This window comes from Acanthopagrus latus, chromosome 10 (assembly GCF_904848185.1).
Source record: "Acanthopagrus latus isolate v.2019 chromosome 10, fAcaLat1.1, whole genome shotgun sequence".
NCBI lineage: Eukaryota > Metazoa > Chordata > Actinopteri > Spariformes > Sparidae > Acanthopagrus > Acanthopagrus latus.
This window is the reverse complement of record NC_051048.1, coordinates 17,526,791-17,554,253: the sequence shown is the minus strand read 5'-3', so window position 1 is coordinate 17,554,253 and position 27,463 is coordinate 17,526,791. Positions and strand designations below refer to the sequence as shown.

The 27,463-nt window shown below is 41.6% G+C and overlaps 3 protein-coding genes across 25 annotated transcripts in view; 2 read left to right on the top strand and 1 right to left on the bottom strand.

Moving 5' to 3' along the window:
- Positions 1-885, top strand: part of si:dkey-183c6.7 (urea transporter 2) — a 28,651-nt gene extending 27,766 nt beyond the window's left edge. For both annotated transcript variants that reach the window (XM_037113384.1, XM_037113386.1), the window contains exon 11: positions 752-885. In XM_037113384.1, coding sequence (XP_036969279.1) covers positions 752-767 — 16 coding nt within the window. In that variant the 3' untranslated portion in view covers positions 768-885. The remainder of the gene's footprint in view (positions 1-751) is intronic.
- si:dkey-183c6.8 (protein O-GlcNAcase) lies at positions 254-20,450 on the bottom strand. Of its 3 annotated transcripts, none has more exons than XM_037113380.1 (18): positions 20,340-20,450; positions 18,833-19,096; positions 15,890-15,941; positions 12,165-12,262; positions 11,346-11,476; positions 11,070-11,241; positions 10,867-10,965; positions 9,346-9,615; positions 7,904-7,990; positions 7,322-7,797; positions 7,040-7,214; positions 6,660-6,716; positions 6,138-6,223; positions 5,891-5,995; positions 5,371-5,462; positions 4,885-5,074; positions 3,257-3,416; positions 254-2,720 (listed from the first exon to the last, which is right to left on the bottom strand). In XM_037113380.1, the coding sequence occupies exons 2-18, from the start codon at positions 18,870-18,872 to the stop codon at positions 2,584-2,586; spliced, it is 2,427 nt and encodes an 808-aa protein (XP_036969275.1). In that variant the 5' UTR covers positions 18,873-19,096; positions 20,340-20,450; the 3' UTR covers positions 254-2,583. The 3 variants fall into 3 exon arrangements, with proteins under 3 accessions (XP_036969275.1, XP_036969273.1, XP_036969274.1); XM_037113378.1 differs by having other exon boundaries at positions 2,584-2,720; positions 18,833-19,093; positions 20,340-20,444; XM_037113379.1 differs by lacking the exon at positions 20,340-20,450 and adding an exon at positions 19,387-19,943 and having other exon boundaries at positions 2,584-2,720; positions 18,833-19,093.
- The window catches only part of LOC119027860 (tenascin-X-like), a 20,356-nt gene continuing 12,132 nt past the window's right edge, over positions 19,240-27,463 (top strand). For 15 of the 20 annotated variants that reach the window (XM_037113369.1, XM_037113364.1, XM_037113362.1 and 12 more), the window contains exons 1-12: positions 19,240-19,434; positions 20,427-20,544; positions 20,863-21,162; positions 21,790-21,878; positions 22,882-23,042; positions 23,517-23,559; positions 24,455-24,625; positions 24,832-25,062; positions 25,241-25,340; positions 25,642-25,880; positions 26,466-26,723; positions 27,045-27,302. In XM_037113369.1, coding sequence (XP_036969264.1) covers positions 23,526-23,559; positions 24,455-24,625; positions 24,832-25,062; positions 25,241-25,340; positions 25,642-25,880; positions 26,466-26,723; positions 27,045-27,302 — 1,291 coding nt within the window. In that variant the 5' untranslated portion in view covers positions 19,240-19,434; positions 20,427-20,544; positions 20,863-21,162; ... (1 more) ...; positions 22,882-23,042; positions 23,517-23,525. The remainder of the gene's footprint in view (positions 19,435-20,426; positions 20,545-20,862; positions 21,163-21,789; positions 21,879-22,881; positions 23,043-23,516; positions 23,560-24,454; positions 24,626-24,831; positions 25,063-25,240; positions 25,341-25,641; positions 25,881-26,465; positions 26,724-27,044; positions 27,303-27,463) is intronic. The other 5 variants (XM_037113354.1, XM_037113353.1, XM_037113355.1 and 2 more) reach the window with 5 other exon arrangements.

The window sequence follows — 27,463 nt, the reverse complement described above, 5'->3', positions numbered from 1 at the left end:
GTGAGGAGAAGGAACGTACAAAAGCGCCTCTCGGTCTGTGATTGGACTGAAAAAAGTAATAATAATAATGATCTAAAAAGAAAAAGTAGAAATATAAATACTTGCACAAACAGTACTTGTGTCTTTTAAGCTTCATTACAAAATAATGAACATTCGTAGTTCTACATACTTTCAGTTGAAGGTTTGATTGTGAGTGCTGTTGTGCTTCTTTTAGCATGACTTAAGCCTGTCTGTCTGTGTGTGTGTGTGTGTGTGTGTGTGTGTGTGTGTGTGTGTGTGTGTGTGTGTGTGTGTGTGTGTGTTCATTACGGTTCAGAATAAAGGCAGAATGACACAGCTGTCTTAAGTGGTATATTTGCACACACACTCTCATACACACACCATGTAGAAAGTACCCACACATACTCATGGTGATGTTTACAGTATCTGACAATGAAATGACAGAGGTATCTATTATATCCAATTGAACCCAGTGTAAACTTCAGATAAGTAAGTGTGTGTGTGTGTGTGTGTGCGTGTGTTTATTGTATCTTATCTGTTTGCATGATTGTTTTCATTGTTTTCTCTAATGAATTTTAGCGCACATGCACTTTATAGCTTAATGGCTGAGAAAAGCCCAATAAAGAATCGTCCTTAATGTCGCCATGTTAGAGCATTCCACTGAAATTATATATGTGCGTTTGTGACGATGTCAGTTGTACATGTAACCCTACTTTGAAAACAGCCACTCAATGTTTTGTTCTTCATGCAGGTTAACATTCATCTAATCTAGGCAAGTGTAAACAGTGACGCCGCTCCTGGGTCCAGTCCTGGTGCTGGCAGGCTCTGTTCCACCGACAGGACGCGAGCTGGAAAACAACAGCCGAACTTTGAAAGAATAATCATCGTTTAATGAGCAAAGCAGAGGGAGCAGAGCACAAGATCGCCCGCGGAAGCTTGAATGTGATTGCCTGTTGAATGTCAATCTCATTTGGAGATGCAGTCATTTGATTTCTTTGAGAGTTAGATGAGAAGATTAAAACCTCAATCGTGACTGTACGGTAAAAATTAATAAAGCAATACAGACTGGAAACTGGGGGAAACAGCTAGCCTGGTTCTGTCCAAATCGGTCACAAATTCGGCCAACCAGCACCTCTAAGGCTAATTACACTAAGAAACCTGTTGTTTGGGATACACACAGTAACACCATGAATGTGTGGCTTTTACGCTTCGGTTTTTGTAGGTTGTATTCACCCTTTTCCAAGTCAGAGTTAGCTCAGGTCAGATAACAACAGTCGCTCTCAGAAGAGTTAGTGTCTTGCTTAAGGACAGGGTAGAACCTTGACACCTACTGGATATCCTCATGAACATGTCCCATACTTTGATGTTGGAGTTTGTCAGCATGCTAGATATCTCTTCGTAACAACACACTGATGTCTTTGACATGGCATGAAAATTGTCTGCCATATTTTGTTGATAATATAAGTTTTCTAAATATTCTGAACTAAAATTCTTACTTATTGCACCTTTGAGGGCCCTGTTAAAGGCCTTCCTTTGAAATAATTCAGTTTGAAATTAATGAAATACTTCTGTAAGCCATCTATTTTTCAAGCGATGTTTCATTATTTATTGTCCTGTATATGAATATATGCCTTCTGCGTGCTCACTCTCATGCCATTTTTGGTGGCGTTTCCGTAATCCGCCACCCATTGCACACTGGAATAGGTATTTTGTTTCCTGAAAAAGATGATTTTTGTCACCACTTAGGAGACAACTTTAAGTCTGGAGTAGGGTCCACTAGTCAAAATACTTCTATTTTGCATTAATTATATTATTTTGCATTAATTATATTATATTAATTATATTTCGCTTCAAACGAAAAACACACCTCAAAGCTTAGTCTGCTTGAGGACTAAGATGTCCTGACTGTTATGTCTGTGATAACTTCATCAGGTTTTTCACAAACTTGTGGAGTCCATGCCAGATTGAGTGCGTGCTGATGCATGCAATTTTGAAAGAGTCAACACTGCACTCAAACACTTTGGCTGATATCATCAATTGTAATGAAATACATGGTATTACATTCTGAACAAATGTAAAGTAGAAGTATTATGACTAGTGGTCTCAGACTTTTGGACCCTACTGTACATTCTGTATTTATATTCATATGTGTAAGTGACTCATGTGCCACAGAGCAGAACGTTGTAGCTGTGATCTACTGCTCTGCTCCCATCTCAGACTATTCTCTTGTTGACTTCCTTGTAACTTGAATGAATCTTGTTATCCGTAGCCAGAAGTGGAATCTGACAAAGATTAGTACAGCTCTGCTGAATGTTTAAACTCAAAGCTTATTTTATATTTTGTAAATCCCTCAGAAGTGTCTATGTTCATCCCATTACTGCCACACAGACTCAAAGGAATCCAGGATTGTCTTTTTTAGTGGAGAACATACAGATCCTGATTCTTTTCAAAGCTTCGCCGTCTCTATGCTGTGTGTAGCTGCCTCTGTGTATCTACTGAATGGGTGCATGTGTCTTTAAGTGTTACCGGTGGGGTGTGTGTGTCTGTGTCTGTGTCTGTGTGTCTGTGTGTGTGTGTTTATGTTCAGAGCAGCCTCCCCAGCACCACTCCCTCTCTGCTCCTCGCTTCTCCTCTAAGGATCTCCAGGAAGCCCAGTTTTGTCAGGAACTCTAGTCTCTGACGGTCTGTCGGCTGCACCTCGCAGAACACACCCTGAGAACCTACACACACACACACACAGGAAGTAAGTAGATGTAAGTAAATGGTAAATAAATGCAACATGTTTTATTAAGACATTTAAATGAATATTGTGCTCTCCAGCTGCATCTCATAAGTTTGACATTGATATAAAACAATGACCTATACAAAAGATTTCAACATTCCCCTGCAGGTTGGCAAATAATTATTTCAATACGATTGAATTTAAAAGGTGTGAAAGCATCTACACGCAGCCCAACACCTGACCCCTCAACACTTTTATGCACTGCGTTAAGAGGTATTACAACACTACTTCAATCCTCTATATTTTGCGGTCCTTCTGTGTAGCCTTGAGCTGGTGAGCACAAATGAGTAAGTCCTCAAAAGAGCATATTAATATACTGCTAAGAGATATGTGAGCAGTTTCCATAATATTTCACAATGTACAATGCAACTGTACCTGACCAGAAGGGGGGATTAATGTTGCTCTTAGTATTCCATTTCCCACGTTTAAAGCAAATCAGTGGCGCACGCTCAATACAGAACTCATCGTCCTTACCGTTGGCCTTTAGTGCAGTAAGGAGGGCGGTCAGCAGGGTGCGGCTGACGCTGATGTCCACCAGCTCAGGCAGGGCATCCAGTCGCAGCTGAGAGGGGAAGTGATAGAGGAGAGAGTCCGGGTACTCTCCCTGGTCTTCCTCCATCAGCCGGATCAAGTCCTACGACACAGGAAGACACAAAGATAAGCTCACTGCGTGCTGCTGAGGATAGGTCGAATTAACTTTGTACTGTTCAGCTTAAATGACCAGTGTGGGGTAGATATTTTTCTTGGCAGTGCTTGATATGCCCTGCAACAGTCCTCTGTTGGTGTAGTTTCCAACAGCTGCCACTAGATAGTAGCATCTAGTGGGCCATATATAACTGAGTGCCCCTTTTCAGAACTCATCAGTTTACTGGTTACCTAGTAATCTAACAATGGACCCATCTACAAACAGACAGAATAAAGACTCACAATCATCAGGACATTTCACATTCCACCAGATTTATTTTGAGCATATATTCAGTGCCTTAAAACGTCAACAGCGTACCTGCGGGTATTATTTTGTCGATGTGTGTAATTAGTCTAATGTACTTCCTGAAGCTAGTAAGCAGTTTTTCTCTGGAATGAAACTTACAAGCAGGGAGGTTTTTCTGCCTTGCTTTCAAGCCAAGAATATATCTTAAGGCAGCTATACAAGAAAAGAAAGAATGACTAACAATAAAGTCATTGTCATAAGTGATTACATAAAAGCCTGATGTCATGGCTCCAGGCCTAATAAAGAAAAAAAAGATGTAATTTCAATCCTTACCAACTCTGTTTAGCCGATTCAACTGTGATTACCAGTAAATCTTTCAACGGGAAAACTTTTCCCCCCCTCACACACCTGTGTCTGCTGTGTGAATGATAGCCGTCCAAAGCGGCAGTGTCATCGTGCGCCGTGACGCACAAAGTGGGCTGAGAAAGCCTCCGCAGATGTCGAGGACTGACTGTCCCTGTTGCTCACCACCGGATCTGTTTGGCTATTTGCCTAAGATCACTCATCTGCAACACCATAGCCAAGAGTGTGATCTCCTCCCATTTTCAACATGCCATATCAATCAGAAGAAAAACGTACCTAACTGCTCAAGACTGATGCTTACCTCGAACATCACTACAGTCTGTTCTTGCTGTTTCTAATGGCATTACTGGTGCACTACAGTACATGCACCTGGCAGCACCGTTTCCAAATCCGGTTGCCATGTCATGTCATGTTGCGTAGCTCACTGCTAATACAAACTAAACCCCATAGCAAGGGAATAAGTAATAGGAGTTGTTTTCCTTCATATACAAAATAATCCAATCTGTGTGTGTGTGTGTGTGTGTGTGCACATGAGTGTTAATTTGCTTTGTTTACCTTTGTATGCCACTCTCTTCCCAGCAGGTTATAAATCTGCCACAGAGGGATCCAGATGGTGTAACGGCAAGTAACCGTTATGTCAAAGGTTTGTGTGTATAATTTCACCTGTGTGTGTCTATAACTCTTTGTGAATGTGTGTTGGCTGCGTGTGTGTGTTTACCCCCGTGTCCATCAGTATGACAGGATAGGTAGGAGAGAGGACGCTTATTGATTTTTTGACTTTTTGACTTCCACTGCGCCACATACTCACCTGCGTGTTGGGATATGTGTTGCCCCCTTTGGTCGGGTATTTGTCCCTCATGGCAGGCATCCAGCTGGCCTGGCACCGCTTGGCAAAGGAGCGAACATCCAAGATGCCCAACACACAGCCACACACACCCAGCTCATCCTCCAGGATGAAGCTGTACTCAGGGCACAACGCCAGGCAAGGCCCGAGACATCTATGGAAAGTGAAAGACATCACACATTTTAGACTAGGGAATAGTTTATATATTACATTGCCTGCACTAGTGATATCATTCGCCTTAATATAGATTTTATTAAATGTATTTGTGAGAGTGATAGTTTGTATACAAATTAATTTGGTTGGTCTCACACACACACACAAAAAGCCCTGTGTTCTGAGTTAAAACTCACACCAGACTCATTTTTCTGGGGTAACAACTCAAAGAAGTTGGGAATATTCACTGTGAAAATGTTTTGCAACACAGGTGATCACTCTGTCTCACACACACACCTGTCTCCGATGACATCTGGGTGAGCAGCACTGGACTCTTGGCCACCCTGAGTCCGCAGGTGGAGTTGGCGCACCATCCGATACAGCTCCACCTACACACACATAAGCACAAAATGATCACTGCTGTGAGAGATGGCTGTCCTTTAATGCCCCAGTCTACTACTACTGCTTATGTTTTGCCACACCAGTGAGCAAATGTTAAACTAAAACTCTACAGGTTACTGAAATCTGTGTTTAATTTTGCAGCTTTTTTCCATCTAAGGAACCTACTGTGGCACCGACTGAAAATCCCATACATTTTCCATGACTTTCCATCACTGACTGAAATGTTCCTCCTTCCTGGTTTGCAGTCTTCCACAGCAGCTACAACGGTAAGCTTTGCAGTTTGTTGCAGTAATTGTGTGTACCGTAGCGTAAAAAAAAAACATTCAAAAGTACTCCCTGACTTTCCCTTTACTTGAATGCAGCTCTTTGACTTCCATGATATTTCATGAATGTGTGTGGTTGTGACATCTCCTACCTTGTCCTTGCTGTGATAGGGCCTGATGTTATAGAGACGAGAGGTAGGGAAGAGAGGAGGAGGGTGAGTGAAGAGTTCACTGCTGCTGCCTATTGGGAGAAGCATCTACACACACACACACACAGACACACATGCTAGTCAGTTATGAAATGATTAAACTTCAATGTAACTTATGATTAAGAATTGTGGAACAGAGACATGCATACACACTCATTAATAATCTATGGGAAATATAAACGCATCGTACCTGCACCTCTCCAGACACGCCCCCTTTGAACACCCATGGCTCTGAGTCCACTCCCAGAAGGTCTGCCCCCGAGGACTTCCCACACCCTACCACAAACAAGACCCAAATGTCAGCGTGGTGACATCATGTGGTTAGGGCCGACAAAATGCAAGGACGGTTGTTGGCGCAGATAGAAAATAATCCCAAAGTTAAATCAAGCTTTAAATATTCATGGTGGCATAAAAGTTCCGTGTTTTTACAGCATTACAGCTCCTCAAGAGATGCTGGCTGAAATCAACTTCTTTTTTTTCAGTTTTTATGCTGGCACTATAAATATTTTAAGCGTGACTAGTGATTCAGTCCTCACTGCTTCCTCATCTGCTGAGCTCCACCGAGCTACCGCTGAGAAATAACGCCTGGACGTTGGTTTGTTGCGGAAAATAGAGAGGAAAAAAAAGATACGAATGATTTGTGCAGCAGATGTGACCCGTGGGGAATTACTACAGGTACAGATATGGAGACAAAGAGTTCATGCCTACTCACAGTGGAAGCAGTTCCTCCAGGTGCCCAGGGTGGAGCTGTCACTCAACACTCGTCCATCTGAGGGAGACAGGTGAGTGAGAACAGTATTTTATGGTATTAAGAAGAGTAAAGGAACATAGGTGATACAGCATGCTACCACTACTATACTATATCATACTATAATACTACTGAGTCATAGGGTATAACAGAATAACACCTCATACTGTTATACTATTTTATAACATACTATACTGGATCTCACAATACAATACCATACCATACTATAATATAACATGACATGCCATGTTGTACTACATTGTAATATACCACATCATTGGATACAGGGTACAGTAAAGTGTACAGTAAAGTGTTTTCCTGCTTCCACCTCTCTTTATACTCACCCAGCCAGCATATGAAGGCTTTTGCCACCAGAGCCATGTTCCTCAGGTCCCACACATAAGGGTAAAGGTCATAGAGCACGGCCCTGTTGGCCCCACCCACCACGCTGCAGTGGAGCTGTGCGATGTCTTCACACAGGGACAGGAACCTGGAGGCCCGACCTCGCCACTCATCAGTCTGAGGACATTAATTACAAAATGTCCATGTGTGTCTTATCACTCACATTCATCAAACACGCCATCCGCAGCTCACCAACAAGTAATCTGCACAAAACACGCACTGACCTTCTGCGGCGGAGCCTTTTTGCTGCTGGTGCTGACCAGGTGGCAGTTTGTTTTCAGCCAGGTCAGGTCCTGCAGCAGCTTCTGGGCAGACGGGCCATGCTCGTGAGGCAGATAATGAAGACCAACCAGCAGCCGCACCTGGGACTCACTTAGTAGGCCCTTCCCACTACAGAGAGCCTGACCCTGGGCTTTCTGTCCCTTCCCTCCACCTGAAGGTGCTCCATACCTAGATCCTGGAGGTTTTTGATTGGGTTGACTAGGCTGGTTTGGCCTCCTCTTCTCACCCTCCCGTAACTCTCTCTCCCCCTTGACCTTAGTGGGTGGTGAGGAAGGGGGAGAGCTGGAGTTCAGGGGGAAGACGGGAAGCTTTGCCACGGTAGAGGTTCCTCTCAAGGTGGAGGGGCAGTCGGGTCTGTCGGGAGTTTTGCAGCGAGATGTCGGGGCTGAACGCTGGTCTGCTCGTGAACTCTGCCGACCTGTAATGAGAAAACAAACAGGTTAATGCTTTCAGTGCAATTACATGTCATCTGTGATCGACAACCTTGAAAATGTCAGTGTCAGGTCAACAGTGTCAGGTTTTACCTGCTTGAAGTGGCTGGTTGAGTTCCTCCATCCAATCACGCAGTGCAGCAGACAGAGCTCTATCAGAACAGTAGTCACACTCCTCATCTAGAGCATAAACAGTATTTTATCCTCATATATGAGAAAACTAGGCAACACATATTCATACAGTACACAGTACAGAATGCCACACTCAAATTCCTAATCAGTCTAGGATGTTTACTGAATTCCCATTGGACATGTTTTGGTGGACAAATGTACCCACACACGTCGCATATACTGTATCTCTCTCTCTTTTGTGCAATATTTATGCATGACTAGGAGAGAAGACACACACCTTTATCTGAGCACAGTTTGCCTTGCGTTTGCTGATATGTTGGAGCTTCTAGCAGTGGATTAACTGCACCAAGAATAGATTTTGCTCTGCTTCTATATGGAAATAATCTGTTTCGAATTAAGAAAATACAGCACCAAGAAAAAAGAAAAACAATCGAAAAATCCAGGCTAGTTCAAATTCTCGTAAAAAATTTTTTTCCAAACTCTCATCTTAACAACTTATTTTAGTGAAATTTGAACCACATTAGCAGTTATAAAGCTAAATGTCTCTCTCACGTAAAGATTGAATCCGGTGCATGCTTAATTTACTACCACCACCCCATCCCCTCCCTCTTATGCTACCATTAAAATTCCTCTTCCATTTCCATCTACATCACACGCTTCAGCCTGCCCTTCATCTCTCTTCTCATCCCCTCCTTTAAAGCCCATTTCTCCTCCAGGCCTCCGCCTTGTTTCTCCGCCGCAGAGGGACTTTCCTCTCTCCTCATTTCTTCCCTCAACACACCACACAATTATTCCTCTATCGCCACCTCTCCCCACTCGCTCTTCAGAACGACATCACATGCTACAGCGGTTCTCTCTCCTGCATATTTCCATCCAGCTCTCTTGTTTCGCTCATCTGTTTTACTGTCACGGTGAATCAAATGCCACAAAATGTGAACCAAACCTCAAAAAAAAAGGTGATGCAGGGGCTTTTGCAGCTCCACATGGTTACACAGTCACACGGAATACTTCAAACCATCAGGAATATTTGCACTTTGTGACTACATGAATCTGAAATCTTTGATCTCTTACACATTTTTGTAAATACATCTACTTTGCTGTGAATGCAGATGAAGATTTATGAATTGGGTGAACTCAGTATTAAGGGAATGTTGAATTCTGTTAACTAATATCACACAACACTTCTGCCTGCTGGTTAAAACTGTGTTAGTTGCCAAGCAACACTACCTCGTTAAACATTTCTCCAGGAAGCACTGGGATTAACTGTATATGGCTCTGGTCTGGCTGAGCCAATATTGGTTTATTAACTCAGGACATCTCCTGTCTCATCATTTCCTCAATCCTTCCAGCTGCTCATTAATCCTTGTCTTTCTGCTCCATCCATCCCTCCATCATCCTCTCACCTTTCCTCTCCTCTTCTCCAGTTCTGTGCCAGCTTCCCAGCGTATGCAGAGGGATGTAGTTGGCTTCAAACTCGCAGTTGGGGTTGAGTAAAAGGCCTCTCAGGTGGCTCTTCAACTGAGGCTCCCGGCCTTTAAAGGGCCCCAGGAAGAGTCGTCTGGAGTCGTAGTCATTAGCGTGCAGGTTGTCCCAGATGAGCGGTGGCCGCTGGAGGACAGACTCCACCTCAGCCAGGCAGTCTACAGATAGTTTCCTGGAGATTACCTTACTGCCTGCGGAGAGTAAGGGAAGGGAAAAGGTTGACGGGTAGAGGACTAAAGTCTTGAAAAACAGGTGACTGGGATGAATAGGTTTTCTCCTCCTTTATCTTAAGCCACTTTAGGACCAATCAGTTTATTTGAACTTTGATGTGGTCCATTTAATTTTGGTCCACTAGCACAACAAAGAACAATGCGACGTGCAACATTTTAGTTTCCACTCAGTCTCAGTTACTCATACTTGGCGAGCCTTCTGTTGCATAACAAAATGAACTGACTGAACCAACTGCTGTGTGAGAAAGTGTTCCTCTGAACAGGTGAACAGTCAGGTTTCCCAAGACGCTCACATGTTCCTGACACAGTGGCCACAAAACATTTCCTTAGCTTTTATCACTCTGTTGCATATTTGTCTTTGTGATAGTTCAGACAGGCCTCACGTGAGGCAAGGTGTGGCCCAAACCACAACAACTACTGTATGTTACTCTCCCTGCAAATTTCCTATGGTGAAAAGTTCTTATAGATGCGGAAGACAGACCCAAGTCAATCACAAAAAGGTTGCAGATCCTAAAGAACCATTTCATTTGCAACAAAGTAAACAACACTAATGATTGGTCCAAAGGAAACAACGCGACACGTTTCACTGATCAAAACAAACACCATCCTTGCGAACCATGCTCACACTTCAGTCTGCAATTTTCAAGTGACACTCACTTGTGGTACTTCACACTGCAACCATTTTTGATCATGCAAGCAGCGCCTGACTATCACCTTTACAAATTCCCAGAGAAATGTGCTCAGGAAGGAAAAATGAGCCTAAATGATGTAAAATCACAAGAACATTTTAACTATGATGGTACAACAATACAACAGCCACCAAAGAATAGCTTCTGATTGGAAAAAAATAAGGACAAGAAAGAAAATTCTGAAAAATGAAGAAGTGAAGGCATTGATGTGTGTTTCTATTGTCGTTCCATATGCACGTGGGCGAACGTGTACCTAAATCGTCGCTGGAGGACATTGTGTGGATTTGTGCCTACACTTACTTGCATTTGTGTGTGCCGAGCTGTGGTTTGCCACTGTTTGTGCGTGTGTGTCTGTGTGTGTGCTGTTACTAAGCGAGAGATCACAGGTTAACTACTACTGAAGCAAAAAAAAAACAGAGAAGAAGAAATTGTGCTTAAAGACTGTGGTTTATATCTGCAGGAATACAGCGCAGAGAAGAAATGAAAGGTTTTATATTTATACCTTTATATGTGTGTATCTCACCTGTCCACACCACTGTTATGTTGGGCAGCAGGTCCTCTCCAACTGTCTGCAAGTAGGGAGACTTCGATACACTGGGAGAACACAGGGAGCCACAGTATTCTACAGGGAGAGAGAAACGGTGGTATACTTCATTGTCATTCTTCAACAACAGCAGTAAAACCTGCACGTCGAATCTGAGAGTTGTTCAGATCTGCACTCCTTACCTGTAGGGCAGAATAGGAAGACGGGTGGTTCCCCCAAGAACCGATAGATCTCATTGGTTACAGTGACCTGAGCGTGGGCGAATGACGAAAAGGCCTCGCTGTCAGCCTGACACATGGAGTGATCGATGTCATCAAACAGAATGGCAAAAGCCTGGCAGCCCAGATCGGACACCTGGACAGAGAGGTGAGGTTGTGAATGAGAGAGAAAAAGAAACAGAGGCTCAAATCATAAAACCATGTTCCTGCAGAGGTCATCATCTTCCCCGTGTCATCTACCTGTCTCAGCTTGCGTTTGAGTAGCGTCAGGTCGCAGGAAGAAGAGAAGACAATGTCCTGTCCAGGAGAGAGGGCGTACACGAACTTGAGGCCTCTCGACTTGGCCTCCACTATAAGAGTACGCAACTGACCTGAGGAGAGAATAGAAAAAATCTTGGATTTGAAAAATAAGAGGCAAAGTGAAGCACACGGGCCGGTGTTAGATGACAAACTTCCCCAGTCTCTTCATATGTGAATGCCTCTCTCTAGTCTCAATGTTAGGTATCATGTGGGAATACAGCTTGTAAACAAAATGGCCATACAGTTTTCTAGGGTACAATAAAAATAATATAATGGGCAACATAAAAACTGTTGATACCTTCAGGGTGGTAATGAAAAATAAATGTACCAGTGATGTCAAAGGAGCAATTTCATATTTGGTTCAGTGAGCACTCTGACAGTCTAAAATAAGGTAGGAAAAATGTGTGAGCGCATTACACAGATTTAGCATTACACACCTACAGAATTGCACTAATGCAGCAGAACCAGAGTCATCGTCTCCTTGTACCCATGTGCTTTTCTACCTTACCAAAACATGTCACCAACATTACCCAAAATGCAACTTGACACCAAAAATCCTGTCAGATCCTCAACTGTGTTATGCTAGCAGTGGCTAATGTACCTTTGAGCTGCTAGTCTCAAGCATAAATGTGTATAACTTAAACTTGGACTTTCTCGGAGGCATCAACTGCAAAGCAAAACATGGATGCACATGTGTTTGGATGACTGGTTGACAGATCGGTCGACAGATGGACAGGATGATGACTCGTATGTTCTTACTCTCTTCCTCAGGAGAGTAGACTTCTCTCCACAACAGTCTGTGCTTTAGGTCATCTTTTGGGCCGTACAGGTACGTGTTCAGGCCCCAGTTCTGCATCCTGCCACAGAAAGACAAGGACAGGGGAGGCACGGACATGTTAGTGCAGGTTTAAGCGACTTCACTGCTTAATCGATCAATGTGCAACTAGAAAGAAATTCAAAAAGAAGACATTCACTTCCTGTATAACATAAACCTTAAACTAACCGTGACTTTGCTTCAATTTTGCTGAATATTTTGAGCATTTATGAAAAGCAAACCTGTTTTTTGTATTTTTTTTAACAGCTTAAAATATTGGTTTGAAAGAGTTTTTTAAACTTTTTTTTTATTTTTACTGTAGTTGCCATTTTAAGTTTCAGGCAACATGAGTAATCAGGTTTATGATCCAATACCCCTGTCTATTAAACTACCTGGAGTGCAACAACGTCTGCTTTATAATCTGGAAAACACTTTTCAAATGCTTTGAAAATGTCATCTATTACTTTGTTCTGTTGTGTATATTGTATTCATCTTCTCCACAGCTTGAAGCTTTGTGATGCACTGTAAGGGCACTGGAGTGAGACATGAGCAGCTGAGAGGGAGGCGAGGACAGATGGAGCGAAAAATAAAACAGAAAAACAACGGGCAGCAAGAAAATAGGTCCACTGTATCGATCTTGGGGCTCCATGGGCGCATCAGTTACAGGAAATGACCTCCTGTATCATAAATAGAGCATAGTACTAGGAGTGAAACAGTATCTACATCTCATACACACACACACACACACACACACACACATAAACATGAGTATAGCACTTGCTCTCTCTGGACATGGACCAGCTCTTGTCTTCCCTGTCATTTGTGGGTGGATATGTCCTCGCTCTCTCCCTGCTTTATTTCCTGGACAGATGGTGCGTAAGTCGCCTCCACAAAGCTTCAACCTACCTCCCTTAAAACGCACACAATCAGACGCACACACACTTAGCATACTGTATACACATCCACAGTCCTACTCTGCCAAACTTATGCAACACTCGGCGTATGAATTTTTGCGTGCGCCCCGCACTTCGGTCTAAAAAAGCCGGCCTATAAATAAACCTGGAGCCCACACACTCAGCTTCTGCTACACTGACAAAGTTTTGGGAGTCAAAATTATCCTCACAGCCTCTTTGTGAAGAGTGCGCAGACTACATGCATCATAAAGCAAACATCGCTTGAAAATCAATAGAGGTTTAGGGAACGCATCGTGGTGACTTGAACGTGGTTACTGATAGGAACGGAGACGGCGCGCTAGAATGATTTGCTCTGTATGTTCAAGAGCAGCGGGGGAGCAGAGAGCAGAGGGAACGACTGATCTCTGGGGATGTAGACGGCTGCCACTATTGGCTGCTGAACTACAAAACTGTGTCACAGCTCCCAACAGGCATTTATGCAGATCCACTCTTTTGTAAGATGTGTCATCAAAAATGAATTGTAAGGCATTCACATGGGGTAATATAAAGAAAAAATGCAGCATCCTTCATCAGTGCATTTATTTCATGTATGACACATTGTTAATTTTCTTAGGGGTACTGATGCCTTAAATGCCAATCTGTGTTTTTTTTGCACTTGAGCTGATCTTTTAGCTTTCTGCTGTGGTTCACTGTCATGGAAAATCAGTGTGAGCTGATTCAAAGCGTGTGTCTCTCTGCGAGCAGCTGATGAAACTATTAATAAAAACTGTTGTGGCAGTCTCAATAAGGAGCTGCCCGAGTTTTGTTTGAGCAAGATGCAGAGAGACTCGGCTTATGAACCCACTCCACTGATATTGGATTTAAGTCTCTTGGGGCACTCGCACTGTAGAGAACATCTGATTATCCTGAATGTCAATTTCATCTGGTTTAAATGGCTTTCGTCTACAGTTTTGATATTGTCACGATGGTTGCAAACGAGACACCAGCCTATCATGACACTACACTGGTATCACTCCACACTCTGTGGCCAACAACTGAAGAGTGTGGTTGTGCTGAGCTGCTCCCCGGTGTGAAGGTCTCAGCATGGAAAAAAAGATGCTGCTGCTAAATAAAGAGCCATGGTCACAGCAAAGTCTTTCCTCTGTACAGGAGGAACCATAAATTCTGTATTAGGACAACATTAAAATACTGAGGAGGTGAACATAACATTCTGAGGGGAAAGAGATATATTTCTGTATGAGTTTTTGTGCCTCTACATTGATGATTTTTAAGATACTGCATATCACACTACTGTAACAGACAAGCTAATACTGGATAAGACACTGTAGCCCACGAGTAGCTCTCTGAACACTGTAAAATCTGGTAGTGACTTTACTTAAAAAAAAAAAAAATCAGGGAAACCCTTTACCTCGAAATTACCAAGTAAATAATTTTAAGTTGTTAAAACATTTTAGCTCGTAAAACTTAAATTTCAGAATAAATATCCAAGATGGTAACTAACCCAGCTTAAACTGCTGTTTTGATTTGTTGTGCTGGAATGTTGCCAACTCAGCAACTAACCCTAACCCAAGGCAGGGCTGAGTTTACAGAAATTTTAATCCATAGATTTAAATGATAGAAATAAAAATGCAGGCCTTTCCAAAGTCTGGGCAAAGTTATAACAGCTCCTCCTGAGTCAGGGGTGCACATTATATTGTTTCAGCATCGACATCGCAGTGTGTACATGCACAATAGTCCCGTCACAGGATGTATGACGTCAAGTAAGTTCAGTGAACTCAAACGTGTCCCACCTCAACTTCTTTTGCTGCTTGATACAAAATGAATACTTGCACAGTTCTCATTCCCGCAAGAGAAGTCTGTATAATATTACATCATTTAGCCCACTTTAAGGGTTGTCGGATACATGGGAAGCGAATATTCATTGATCATTCTTTAACAATTTATTACTTACTTGGGATGTTTGATAAAAGGCAATATCAACCCCAGTCATTCCAGAATGAAGAGAGCTACTCAAGTAATCCGGTGAAAATGATGAAAATGTATTTCCTCTTATTCCTCTTTCTTCTATATATTGTGGAAAAAAAATATTGCCATTACTTACAGTTGAGTTTTTTCCAATATCTCATAGCCCTAACCTGAGGGGATCAAGAATGTCTGCTACACTAGAGGAAGAGTTGGGGGATCACCAGAGTCACTGGGACTAATACTCCTGGTGTCATGAATGTCTGTACACTATATCATGACTATCCTTCAAGTAGTTGTTGAGATTCTTCAGTCTGGAGAAAGTGGTGGCAACATTGCCATTCTTTGCATGAAAACAGTCTCAATGAAAATAAACGATCCACAGATATCCCATCGTTGATCTGCTCTCTCTGTCCTTCTGTTATAACTCAGAGCAGTATCTGCCCCCTCCCTCTCCCCCGCCTGTCATCCATGGCTGAGCCTCAGGACAGAGGATGAGCTTGCCCTTTGCTATGGAGGGCTACAGTCATTCTGTGGCAGTGATTTCTCTCAGGTTTGCCTGACACTGACACAGAAGTGTGCAACTTGGTTCAGCCCACAGGCGTCAGGTCAGTAGCTCCTGATCTGACGCGTTTCGTGTGAAGAACAACAACACAAAACTGTCCCCTCTGACCCTGTGAACACCATGTGTGTTACACCTGCGCTCGCATGCACACAGCACAGTAGGTGCAGGTTTACAAACACCAGGTTTATCACAGATTGTAAGATTCTGTAATGGGTGGAGACAGACTTACCATTGGAAGAGAACTTTCCTCTGATCCATAGACCAAGGCCTCCCATAGAAACCTGCAGAGAAAAAAAAATGAAATTCTAGGTACAGTGGCACTTAGTAAAGCTTATATTTCCTAAATTCCTAAATACTTTGGGTTTCTTTCATCAAGATCCATTATAATCCATTATTCCCTGATAAATTACTAAAAATGCCAACGTCACTGAAAGTGAGGAAAACTTTCTGGACTCGTCACTTCATGTGGATCTGCACCAAATTGAATGTGGTCTATTCTGGGCCGAGACTTATCCTCCATCCAGGTTTTTATTTGGGAAATCCGCTGAGTCGTTTTTGCATAATCTTGCTGACAAACCAACAAACAAACAGTCCAACGCACTTGCACATAAACATAATGAGTGTATACATGTCCCTATAAATACAGAGATACATGATCACTGACATAGAGAAACAACTGGATTATCGATTAGCTCTACAAGGCCATGCAGTGGACATGCGTCTACAACTGATCTGTTTACTATTATAAGCATGAATTGTTTGTGGAAATCCATTTGGATGTATTAAATGTATTCTTTATTGATCAGTATATACAGTAACACAAATAACGATGTAACTAGTCTTCCTGATAAAATGCTGATATCTTCGCTCCCCCAATATTCAAACAGACGTGTGCATTATCACTAAACATGCACCATGTCATCCCAGAGCATATTTCCAATCACATGGTTATCTGTACTATTTCTTATTCCCTAGCTCTGCAGCAGTTAATCACAAACTGGACCGCTGTCAGCGGCTGGACACTGTATGGGCACATAAAAGGATGTGAGCTCTCCCACAGCTTACTCGGTCACATCCTCTCTGTGTTTGGCAGAGCCATAATTCATCTCCTGCTACACTCACCATCACATTTTCTATTTTTAGAAATGGGAGCATCTCCAGTGTCCCTCTCCCTCCTTTGTATTTTTTGAATAAGTCTGCAGTGTGTGTGTGCGTGCGTGCGTGCTTGCGTGCGTGCATGTGTGTGTGTGTGTGTGTGTGCACATATGTGTGTACAGTAAGTGGGTCATGGTGAGAAGTAAATCAGATCCACTAAAAATCCGGACTGCTCTCTCCTGCATGCCCGTGGGGAGTGTGAATTTTGTTGCGCTTGTGTATGACAAGTGCACCTGTGTGCATGTGTGTGTGTGTTAGTGTGTGTGTGTATGTGTGCTGCAGTGCGCTCCCCACTAAGCTAGACCCAATTACTAACTCTGCTGGATGCCACCACATGGGACTGAGAAACACACAGGTTTAAGAGGCCTCCAAGAATTATTAATAAGGTGAGCACACGTGTGTGTGTGTGTGTGTGTGTGTGGTTTGTGTGTGTGCAAGAGCTGCATGATGTGTCATACATTTATTATCATTGAAATGTGAAATATGAATTTCCAAAATAAACACATCCCAAAGGGCTGTGAAACCGCACGAGCTGTGGATTATAAAGCTGGAGGGCCGAGACAGTGCACAGACAGGCCAGTGCTGGAAAGATTATTCAGTGGCAGAAAATTAATTGGCAACACATTTGGTAATCAATTGATAAGCCAAAAATTAGCCGGCTTCACCTTCGTAAACATGACAATTTGCCGTGTTTCTCTGTCTCATGTCTTTGTAAATTAGACATGTTGTAATTTTGGACTGTTGGTCAAAAAAAGAAAACCATCAAAAGATGTCCCCCCTTTCTCCGGCAGCTCAGGATGTGCATTTATAGACTTAATTAAACGACAAAGTAAAAGAAATACACAATTAAGAACCTTATTTACACAGATTACAGACATTTCTACCTCCTTTTATTGGCTTGCCACCTTTCCTTCATTTTGAAATCATATTATTATCTCCACAATGACTAGTCAACATAATATAATGTGGCAACAAATTCAGAGGTGAAAGAGGTGTCTTCCCCAGCACCATGAATAAAAAAGGCATTAAAGGCACAAATTTGTTGTTCTCATTTTATCATGAAAGTCCGTAAGACTTTGTTAAACAGAAATCAGTATTCATGGCTCATGTTCGAGGTTTTTAACTTGTAATTAAAAACATTTTTACAGCATAACTACTTCGTATTGACGTTTGTTGTTATGATGGGACAGGTATGTCACGTGATCGTCATCAAGTTCTTCTTCTTCAGCATTTTCTGCAGCAAAAGTCGAGACCCTTTGGCGTGGTCATAACATGTAGTTATCTTTTGTATCACTATCATCATTATCAGTCACCACTGCTTATCCCCTCCTGTTCTTTATCGTCGTTGTCTTCATCGCCACCACTGACTTCACCATCAGCAACATCACTCTCCACATCATGAGTACTCTTCATTGGTATGTCTTTGTTTGTGGCAGTCAAATTGCTTTTCTTTGTCTCATCACCACGATCACCACCATCGCCAGTGTGTTCTCCCTTACGTCTTCTGCCACGGCATCTCCATCATCACCTGCTCTCATCCCAACAAACCTCATCACCGTCTCCAGTCATGGTTCTACCATCTTAATCATCACGTTCACCTTCAGCATTATTGTCCTTATCATTAACATCACATCTTCACTCCCACCATTAATATTGACATCGTTACATATCATAGCACCAGCCATTATCCAAAGAGTGTTTCCTTCCCTGAGGCTGCAGCCTTTGAGCCAGACATTATTGAATGCTTTTCATCGCCATGCTCTCTGATCTCCACTTCAAGCCTGGTTGATCACCAGCACATCATCTCATAAAGACCCTCGCATCCTACCAACGTCGGTGTTCACACGCGTATTACCCCTCACACGCCCACCTTCACTTACAGTAAGTGACAAGACGGTGCTGAAATCTAGGTCAAGCGGTGGTGTATTCAAAACCATTCCCTCCGAGGTATGGGAGAGGAAAAAAAAGGTATCACATGATCTGACAGGAGGTCAGTTATGAAGTCGGCCGCTCTTACCTTCCACCACCCCACAAAGAAACTGCTTCTTCTCCTCCATCCTGTCCTCTTCCCCGCTGCCTCCCTCCGCTTCCAGTCGGCCCCGTACACGCGAGGGAAGACGAGATGCTCTCCCCGCCTGTTCGCTTAGACACCGGGGATAGTCTTCATGCTTCTCCTCGATGTGCCTCCACCTCCTCCTCCTCCTCCTCCTCGTCTCCCTCTCCTTCTCTCTACATCGCTGGGGTTCTCGTGATGCGTTCGGGTGCTCGCAGGAAGTCCCTGCTTTCCAACATTTGACGCTCATGAAATAATAATAATGATGATGATAATAATAATAATAATAATAATAATAATAATAATAATAATAATAATTGATGAAAAAGTGACCCTGCAAAAGGATTTATTCAGCACTATTATGACGGAGACAACTTTGTATAGTCAAATAATTATAAAGCCACCCAACTCACTGATATTTATTATTAGCACCTGTGCTTTCCTGCCTGTACCAGAAGAACTATCTTATCTTAGGAGCAGAAGAACTGAAAGACAAGCTCGCTGCCACCGTTACTTACATTTACATTTTACACAGAAAAATGTCGAAGTTTTTGCTTCTTGAGAATGTAAGTGTAATATTCACACCTCCAGCTCCGTTTTAGTCTCCATTAAACTGACTTTGGCGGCAGACGCTCGTTTAGCCTTAACCTAGCCTAGCCTAGCTAGATGTTTGACTTGCTGGCTTAATGTCAGCTAGCTAGTTGCCAACTTTGTTATCCATTAAGTGCCGGAAAATAAGTATACAGTGGGGTTTGTTTTAATAACTGAGTGCACCTTTCTATGTCAGATAATAAATGTAGTCAGGGGTAACCTTTAGTATAAATATACATATTTTGACTTATGTATGCTGTTAACGGTACTATTTAAAGCTGTTAACGTTACTATTTAAAGCTAGGTGAAGTGTGAGCTAAAATGGACGGCCAACAGGAACGTTAGCTAGGCAGGTGAGCTAATTCTTCGCACAAACAGTTGCTCACTGTACAAGCTAGTCATTTTTTTTTCTAAACATTGTTTAATTATAGGTAATGTAACGTAGTTCATATGAAGAAAAAAAACATGCACAATACAGTATAACAGAGCACTGATCTAGTGTAGGCTAAAGGCTGTAGACAACATTAACTTAAACATATTGTAACCTGTTGGGGTAAGCCCATGGATGGCAAAATCCAAAGTGGGCGAAATAGTGAAATAGTGAATCACCCCAGTTATACTGCTAAGTTCCTTAAGCCATCTCTGTTGAAAAGTGTATAAATTCAGAAGTGGTTAAGTGAGGGATTGTTATTGAACGTTTTCTAGTTCTTGAAGCTGTTCCGCTAAATATACAAAACTGGTAATAAGGTAATTTGTTTTCAAGATAAAAAAAATTAGTAGGCTATTGTTAATCAGCTTTTTCTGTCTGTGCTTTTTCAGTCAGTCAGTAGTGTGAGTCAGCACTGTAGTATATAGAGGACAGTATGGCATAAGAAATTACCTTACATCTGCAGCTGGTGTGTTTCCTGTGTGTGACGGAGGTCCTGAATTTCGAGCCTTACCTTACCTTTTCTATTTTTCTTTTCAGTGTTTTTTTATTTTCCTCCTTTCCATTCAGATTTTTCCGGTAGCCGTGAAGGCACCATTTTGCTTCCAGTCTCCGCTTCGCACAGGCGCACTGAGCTCCTGCAAGCAAGACGAGCAAGGTGTGTGTGTGTGTGTGTGTGTGTGTGTGTGTGTGTGGGAGGGGTAGTATCTTGATCATTAGTAAATTGCCATTTGGTTACAGCCACATCATTCATATTTGACTAATCTGCTGATTTGTGAGACGTGAGATCTGAGGGTTGTATGGGTGGGTTGGCCTAATTGAATTAAAAGCTTGAAAAGGACAGACTGCTTAACTTGCAAAACGCTTTCCAGGAGATGCTTTCCAACACTGTCAGGAGGATGTGCCTTAAAGTGTGTGTTTCCTCAAAGATTTGGCTAACTTGCTCTCTGACTTCCCTCCCTGTGTGAAATAACAGGCTGCAGTATGAATCAGACTCTGAGCACCCCTTGCTGGCATTGAATGAAATTACATCAGTGCCACATAAGAGGATGAACTCACAGTTGGTCAGGTGCATTTGTCATTGTGAAAACTTGGTCAGTGAAACAATCAAAAATAAGTGCTTAGTATGCAATATTAGCTTGAAAACTATATGACATGCACTAGATGAAACAGATATTAAATAAAGTATTCTGCATCAGTGCTGGTTCTATTTGCAGGATGGAGAGGAAATGCTGATAATGAAGTGCACTGTGGGTCTGAGGAGAGCCAACAGCATGTAGGTGATATACAGGTGCAGCTAAGTATAATGTGAAGGCATGCGTACAGGGAGCTACCCATGAATTATCATGGCATCTGTTTTCAAGATACCGGTAGGCAAGTAAGAATGTAGTATAACTGGGTATTTCCAAGGTGTCATATATACCTCAAATATCTGACAAACCTGTGTACATGCTTTTAAAACTTTCTTAAACAAGTAGATCGGCTGTATATAGGCATCCAATAATATAGTAGTCGAAGTTGATCACCCTCTGTCCCCTGAAAGGGAATGGAGTAGCATCAGTAGCAGTGTTAGATTTTATGTAAGAAGTTCATGGATAGCTTTTACAGTAAACAGCACACACTTTTGTCCCCTTAACATCTCTGCAAATGTCCAAAACTTGTGGTTGTGGAACAGATTGTATCACCCATAAGAGGACAGCTCAACCAAAAACAAACGTTCCAAGGTTCAGCAATTCATTCCTTTGTAATATGGACAAATGTACATTACTCCCCTGGTCTACTCTGTATGCCACTCTTTTGTTTTTCATGAAACCCACCATCTGTATTTTTCTTTGTATGTCTGTCTCTGTTTGTGTATTAACACCTGAATCAACGGCTTATATCCACTATCGGGACACTGCAGGACTTTCCTAGAGGAAGCATAATTAGATCGTCTTGACTGTCCAGTCCAGCTTGCTCTCACAGGAGAAGAGGGTCAACAACACGGTCAGGGTGAGTACAGAGCAGCAAGAGAAAGTGGAAAACACATCAAGACAACATTAGGATGGAGGTTGGTTTGTTGCCTTCTCAGATCATCGTTGAGTGAGGTGATTAAACCCCTGATTAAGTAAATTCCCGTCAAATTTTAAGGAAATCAGGTGACCTCTGACCTCCTACTTCATTAGGTTTAGAGGGAAACCATCCTCTCATCACATTAACAGAAGCAGCGGCGCTGCTTTCACATGGTAAACAGGCACGACACCTAATTTTAAGTCTACCACAATGCAGTCCCAGTCTTAGCCACAGGAGGCAGCAGAACATAGTGGTGCTTATATGTTGGTCTGATCAGATTTTTGAACTGCATTTGTTTCACCTCACTCAGAAAGTATTCTATTATTTGCCACAACAAGGCTAAAATCATGTTTGTTTTATTCTGGTTTTATGCTTTTCTCATGCAGTTTGCTCAGTGTGTGCAGTGCCAAGGAGAGATATATACATACTGGAGATATTTTTACAGTTACGTATTAGACACCATAATGCATACAGTATGTTACATTAGATCATCAAACATTGCTCCAACCACAAAAACATGAATCTGCATCAAATCATAAAATGTACTCACTGGACAGGGATAGTGATTATGTCAGACAGTTCCCTTAAATTATTGTCATTAAACTCTCAAAGAATAGAAATGTTGAATCCCATACAGAGCTGTTGCAAAAATGTATAATATATTGATAGATTTCTGGTAAACTGATCAGGAAACATACATGTATTGTATAATGTATTACGGTATCTAAGTCAATTACAGTGTGTTTTAGTGGGCATAGGTCCTGAGGAGGTATTCAAGAAGATCCACAATCTGAACAACAGAAAAAGGGACTATCAAAATTTAAATACTATGGTCAAAAGTATTTAACAGGGAAAAGACATTACACACCATTTTGTGTTTCTAAATTGACGTTGACCGAAAAAGTAGACATCGGAATGTCATAAAGCCTTTGGTTGTTTGCAGAGCAACATTCCTGTAAGAGTGTGTCAAGGGGAAACCCCACAGCCTATATAGACAGCTGCTTCCTCTTCAGTCTGAAGCCAGTTCAACAAAAGGAGAAAACCATCTAAAAGGGTGAGCAGGCAGCGTCAGGCCATGAAGGATGAGCACGCACAGTTCAACAGGTTGGGTTTGATCTCATCTCATCTGCATACCTTTCCATCACTACATCACCAAGGGCAAGATAAAGACATGTAGTCTACGTTAAGTGACAGTCAAGAGACAGTTTTGTCTTGGTCATGGAAGAGTCAAGCTAATGACTGGGACACTTACGACATAACACTTAAAGCAGCTTATAAATGCTAGACATCACGTAAGTCTAAGTTATTGTGAAAGAACCTGCACCTACCTATATTTTTGAGAAGGAGGTTAAAGAGATAATGGCGAGTAAAATCAATAACTTTATTTAAATAACATGTTGTAAATATTTTTCATTTGTTCTTTTTTTATTTGCTTTTTATACTCCTTGACCTACAGTGCTTGCTTTTTATCTCTCTCATGTTTTTCAGCTTCACTGTATGCGAATACCCACTGTTCTTGGTGAAAACCCTGATTCTGATTCTGATATATTTTTTTTTTTTAAATGCCTTTTTTCACAGCTGTAACTTATGGATTATGCGCTGATCATCTTTGTCCTCACAGGTTGGTGCCTCATGTTTGATTACTCTACCTTTTTTTCTGTTCATAGCTAAGACCACAACTTATGGGAAGGAAAAAGCATAAAATGAAACATATGTATTTCTGGTCCGGTTTATTCAGGGCAGGAATTCCAAGTGGTGAAAATGTGTATATTTAATATAATTGCATAATTTACATAAATACATCATGGCACTGTGGTAAAAAAAATTAAAATTAAAATTAAAAAAACCCTCAAATGATAGACAATACAATAGATGGAGGAAGTTGTTTACTGTCTGTATGTTTTACACTGTGAATGTATTCATACCCCCAGTCAAACAGATATTCCTTTTCATTTATTCAGACTTTTGTTTTTTTTCCCTCCACAGTCTTTTGAAGTAAAAGTTCATGCTTTCTGCTCAGCTACACTTGCCATCAAACTGGTTCTTGTTTTATCATTAGAGGCAAACAGTGAACTCCGATTTACTGTGACAGACTGAAACTTGATCTGGCTCAAGCTGTGGTGGAAAAATTGCTTACGCATTGGTCATGAAACAACACAACTCCACACAGTGGCGTCAATGGCATGACAGAAATGGTGGGGAGGGGAAAGATGTTTTTTTTTTTTTTTTACAATGTATTGTATTAAACTATGAATAAATATGTTAGGAATATAAGAAAAAAATTGAGGCAGGCATAGATTACATAACTAATATGCAACTGACAAAGGGACGTTTTCATTTCCTGTCAAACTGCTTGAATGTGAGAGGTCAAAAGTGTCATCAATGAGGAAGAACCTTCACAAAACCCTACAGTAACGTTGAACCCACATGATGCACAGTGCCTCTTCAAATTCACTGTAAAAGAACTAAAAAGTCAACATTCTTATAACATGGTAATTCAAAGCTGTTTGTTTTAGGAGCACTGGTCAATGTTGCCTCTGCCCAAACCCGTCAGTTCTACTTTGTGAGCACACCATTGAATTGGACTGATGCTCAGAGCTTCTGCAGACAGACCTACACTGACCTGGCCACCATAGAAAACACAGCTGATGTCAATGCCGTCATCAGCACTACATCGTCCTACACAGGCAAGTTTTCAATATTGGAATCATTTACCTAACAAATACATATTGTACATATATACATATATAACCAAGTACACACACAACAGCCCAACAACAACCAGGTGTTTCTAAAATGTTATAATACGGAATGTAAAAAACAGTGATTTACAGTTTTAAAAGATTTTTGGGTTATTCGGGCACTTTAAATTCCTGCTGTTCTTTCTGAACAGGAGAGGCTTGGATAGGTCTTTATGATGAGTTGATAAACAGCTGGAGATGGTCCCTGAATGACAGCAGCTTCTATGGTGCCGGAGAGACAGAGTATAGAAACTGGGACACTGGGCAGCCCAACAATCTCGGAGGACAACAGCACTGTGTGGAGCTTTTTACCGGGAGTCCATACTTTGGCACATGGGGTGACACTCAGTGCAGCGATGTAAAACCCTTTGTGTGCTACAACGGTTAGTTCTCTTAAAGCATATGATTTAAGAATTGCCTAAATGTACAGCATTCCAGATGCATCTTGACACTGACACTTCATGGTAACATGAGCAATACTTTATCCCACTGAATCCTGATCATACTTTCTTTTACTGATACCACTGCATACGCTGATGTTGTTTGTAACTACATTTACAGGTACAGCAAATGGTACAGTATCCTTTGTAAAGGTCGACACACATCTGAATTGGACCGAAGCGCAGAGATTCTGCAGGGAGAATTATGTTGATCTAGCCAGGTAAACTACTGAACCATCATTTCTGTCTGTTGATGTATGGTCAAAACTATTGAGGTGATCCAAAAATGCAGTGAGACATTTTTAAGGCTTTTACTTTTTCTAATTTTCTGTACAATTGTATTTTGTCATTTCCGACTTGTAAATCCCTCCATTTCTCTGTCTATTCATTTATTATCATTACCATTTGATATCGTTCCTTTCTAGCAATCACTACCATTGTTTTGCATTGTGCATTCTACTTTTTGTTTTCATGTCTTTGATACTTATCCTTGAAATGTATACTCTACTGTTTCCCCCTCAGCATACGAAATCAGACAGAAAATAGCATCATTACAAACCTGGCAGATGGCAGCTTTGTGTGGATAGGACTGTACCGGGAAAAACTGTGGTCTGATGGAAGCACCTCTCTGTTTCGACACTGGGCCATCGGGCAGCCAGACTTAAGTGGAGAGGAGTGTGTCACCACATCGTTCAATGACTCGGGACGGTGGTCAGATGAAAACTGTGCCCTTAATTTCTCATTCATCTGTTTCAAAACAAGTAATGCGTCTTATTTCTGCTCATATACTATATAGGGAGAGGTTCATTATTAGATTCAGACCGTTGGTGTTATGTGTTATGTGTACATATATTTTATGATTTTCAAAAGTGCTGTATTTTCTGAAAAATATGGGCAAATAGGTATCTGGACATATATTTGCTGATATGTATACATTTAAGAACAAATTCACATGGAAAAATAGGTTAGGGTTAAAGTGAGATTCGAAAGTTGAATTGAGGTTTGTGATGTTGTAGGCATTGACCCAATAACATAAAAGATAAGAAGAAAGAAGAAAATTCTATGTTGCATACCACAAAGAAGCCTTAAATGACTGATGCTGTACAATATAATACTGATTGATCTAAAACAGTATTTTCTACATTTAATTTATATGAGTATGGTGATAATTTGATGAACTGAATTTCCAGTGAAGGTGGATGAATTAGGAACAGTCACTGTGTCATTCATAGCATGTCAACATGATGTACCAGAGGACGTTATGTGCATTGCATCAAACTGCTTCAAATAAGAGCTCTACCAATTTTATGTGATTTCTGTCTTATGTGTTCTGCTCTTTGTCTCAGTTCCTCCAAACACAGACAGCTTCACATCAGCAGGCCAAGATGAGACCAGTATCACTCTGCAGTGGAATAAAGTCAACAACAACGTCAGCTTCATTCTCCAGTTTAATGGAACAGAGATAAACATCACTGCACCAGTTGGAGGTGGACCAGTAACTCACACAGTCTCATCTCTCACTGCTGGAACTAAATACACATTCACTCTCTTCTCTGTGTTTGAGAATGTCAGAAGCAGTGGAGTCAACATCACTGCAGTCACTGGTAAGATACTTGACTTCAGGAATTTCTTGTAGTTTCCTTAAGACAACATACATAACTCTCAGCAGTCGTAATCGCAGGTTTGAAGAGCAAGCAGTTATCTACAGCAACAGGTTAGATTTAACAAGAAATAGTTAAACATGGAGTAAGTTGTTTTTACACTAGCTGGCCTTGGGAGCAGCTACTGGACAATGTTTTTTGTCTGTCAGCCATGTCAGTAAAAAGAGCAACAGATGAATGTTTGAATGAATGAGTGAGATTGTGGCTAAATACTCTGTCTTCATCAAATTGATCACTGCTCCTCTTTTTTGTGTTCTGTCTCAGCTCCTTCAAACACAGACAGCTTCAGATCAGCAGGACAAGATGAGACCAGTATCACTCTGCAGTGGAATAAAGTCAACAACAACGTCAGCTTCATTCTCCAGTTTAATGGAACAGAGATAAACATCAGTGCGCCAGTTGGAGGTGGACCAGTAACTCACACAGTCTCATCTCTCACTGCTGGAACTAAATACACATTCACTCTCTTCTCTGTGTTTGAGAACGTCAAAAGCAGTGGAGTCAACATCACTGCAGTCACTGGTAAGATGTTTGGTTCAGAAGTGTCTTGTGAACCAAGGATAACACTGTTATTTCATATTAGATTAGTGCATAAGACAACTTTCTAGGAAATGAAGTTATGTTTAAATCTGTATCACAAAGATGTTTTCATGGCGGTCCTAATCATTCACAGATGAGGTTCA

Bases quoted from the DNA above. Each gene is read 5' to 3' on its own strand.
- si:dkey-183c6.8 (XM_037113380.1), bottom strand. From the start codon at position 18,872: ATGGAGGAGAAGAAGCAGTTTCTTTGTGGGGTGGTGGAAG. The intron at 12,263-15,889 runs GTAAGTCTGTCT...TTTCTGTGGCAG, and splicing joins AGGAAAGTTCTCTTCCAATG to GATGCAGAACTGGGGCCTGA. The intron at 7,798-7,903 runs GTAAAACCTGAC...TTCTCATTACAG, and splicing joins CAACCAGCCACTTCAAGCAG to GTCGGCAGAGTTCACGAGCA.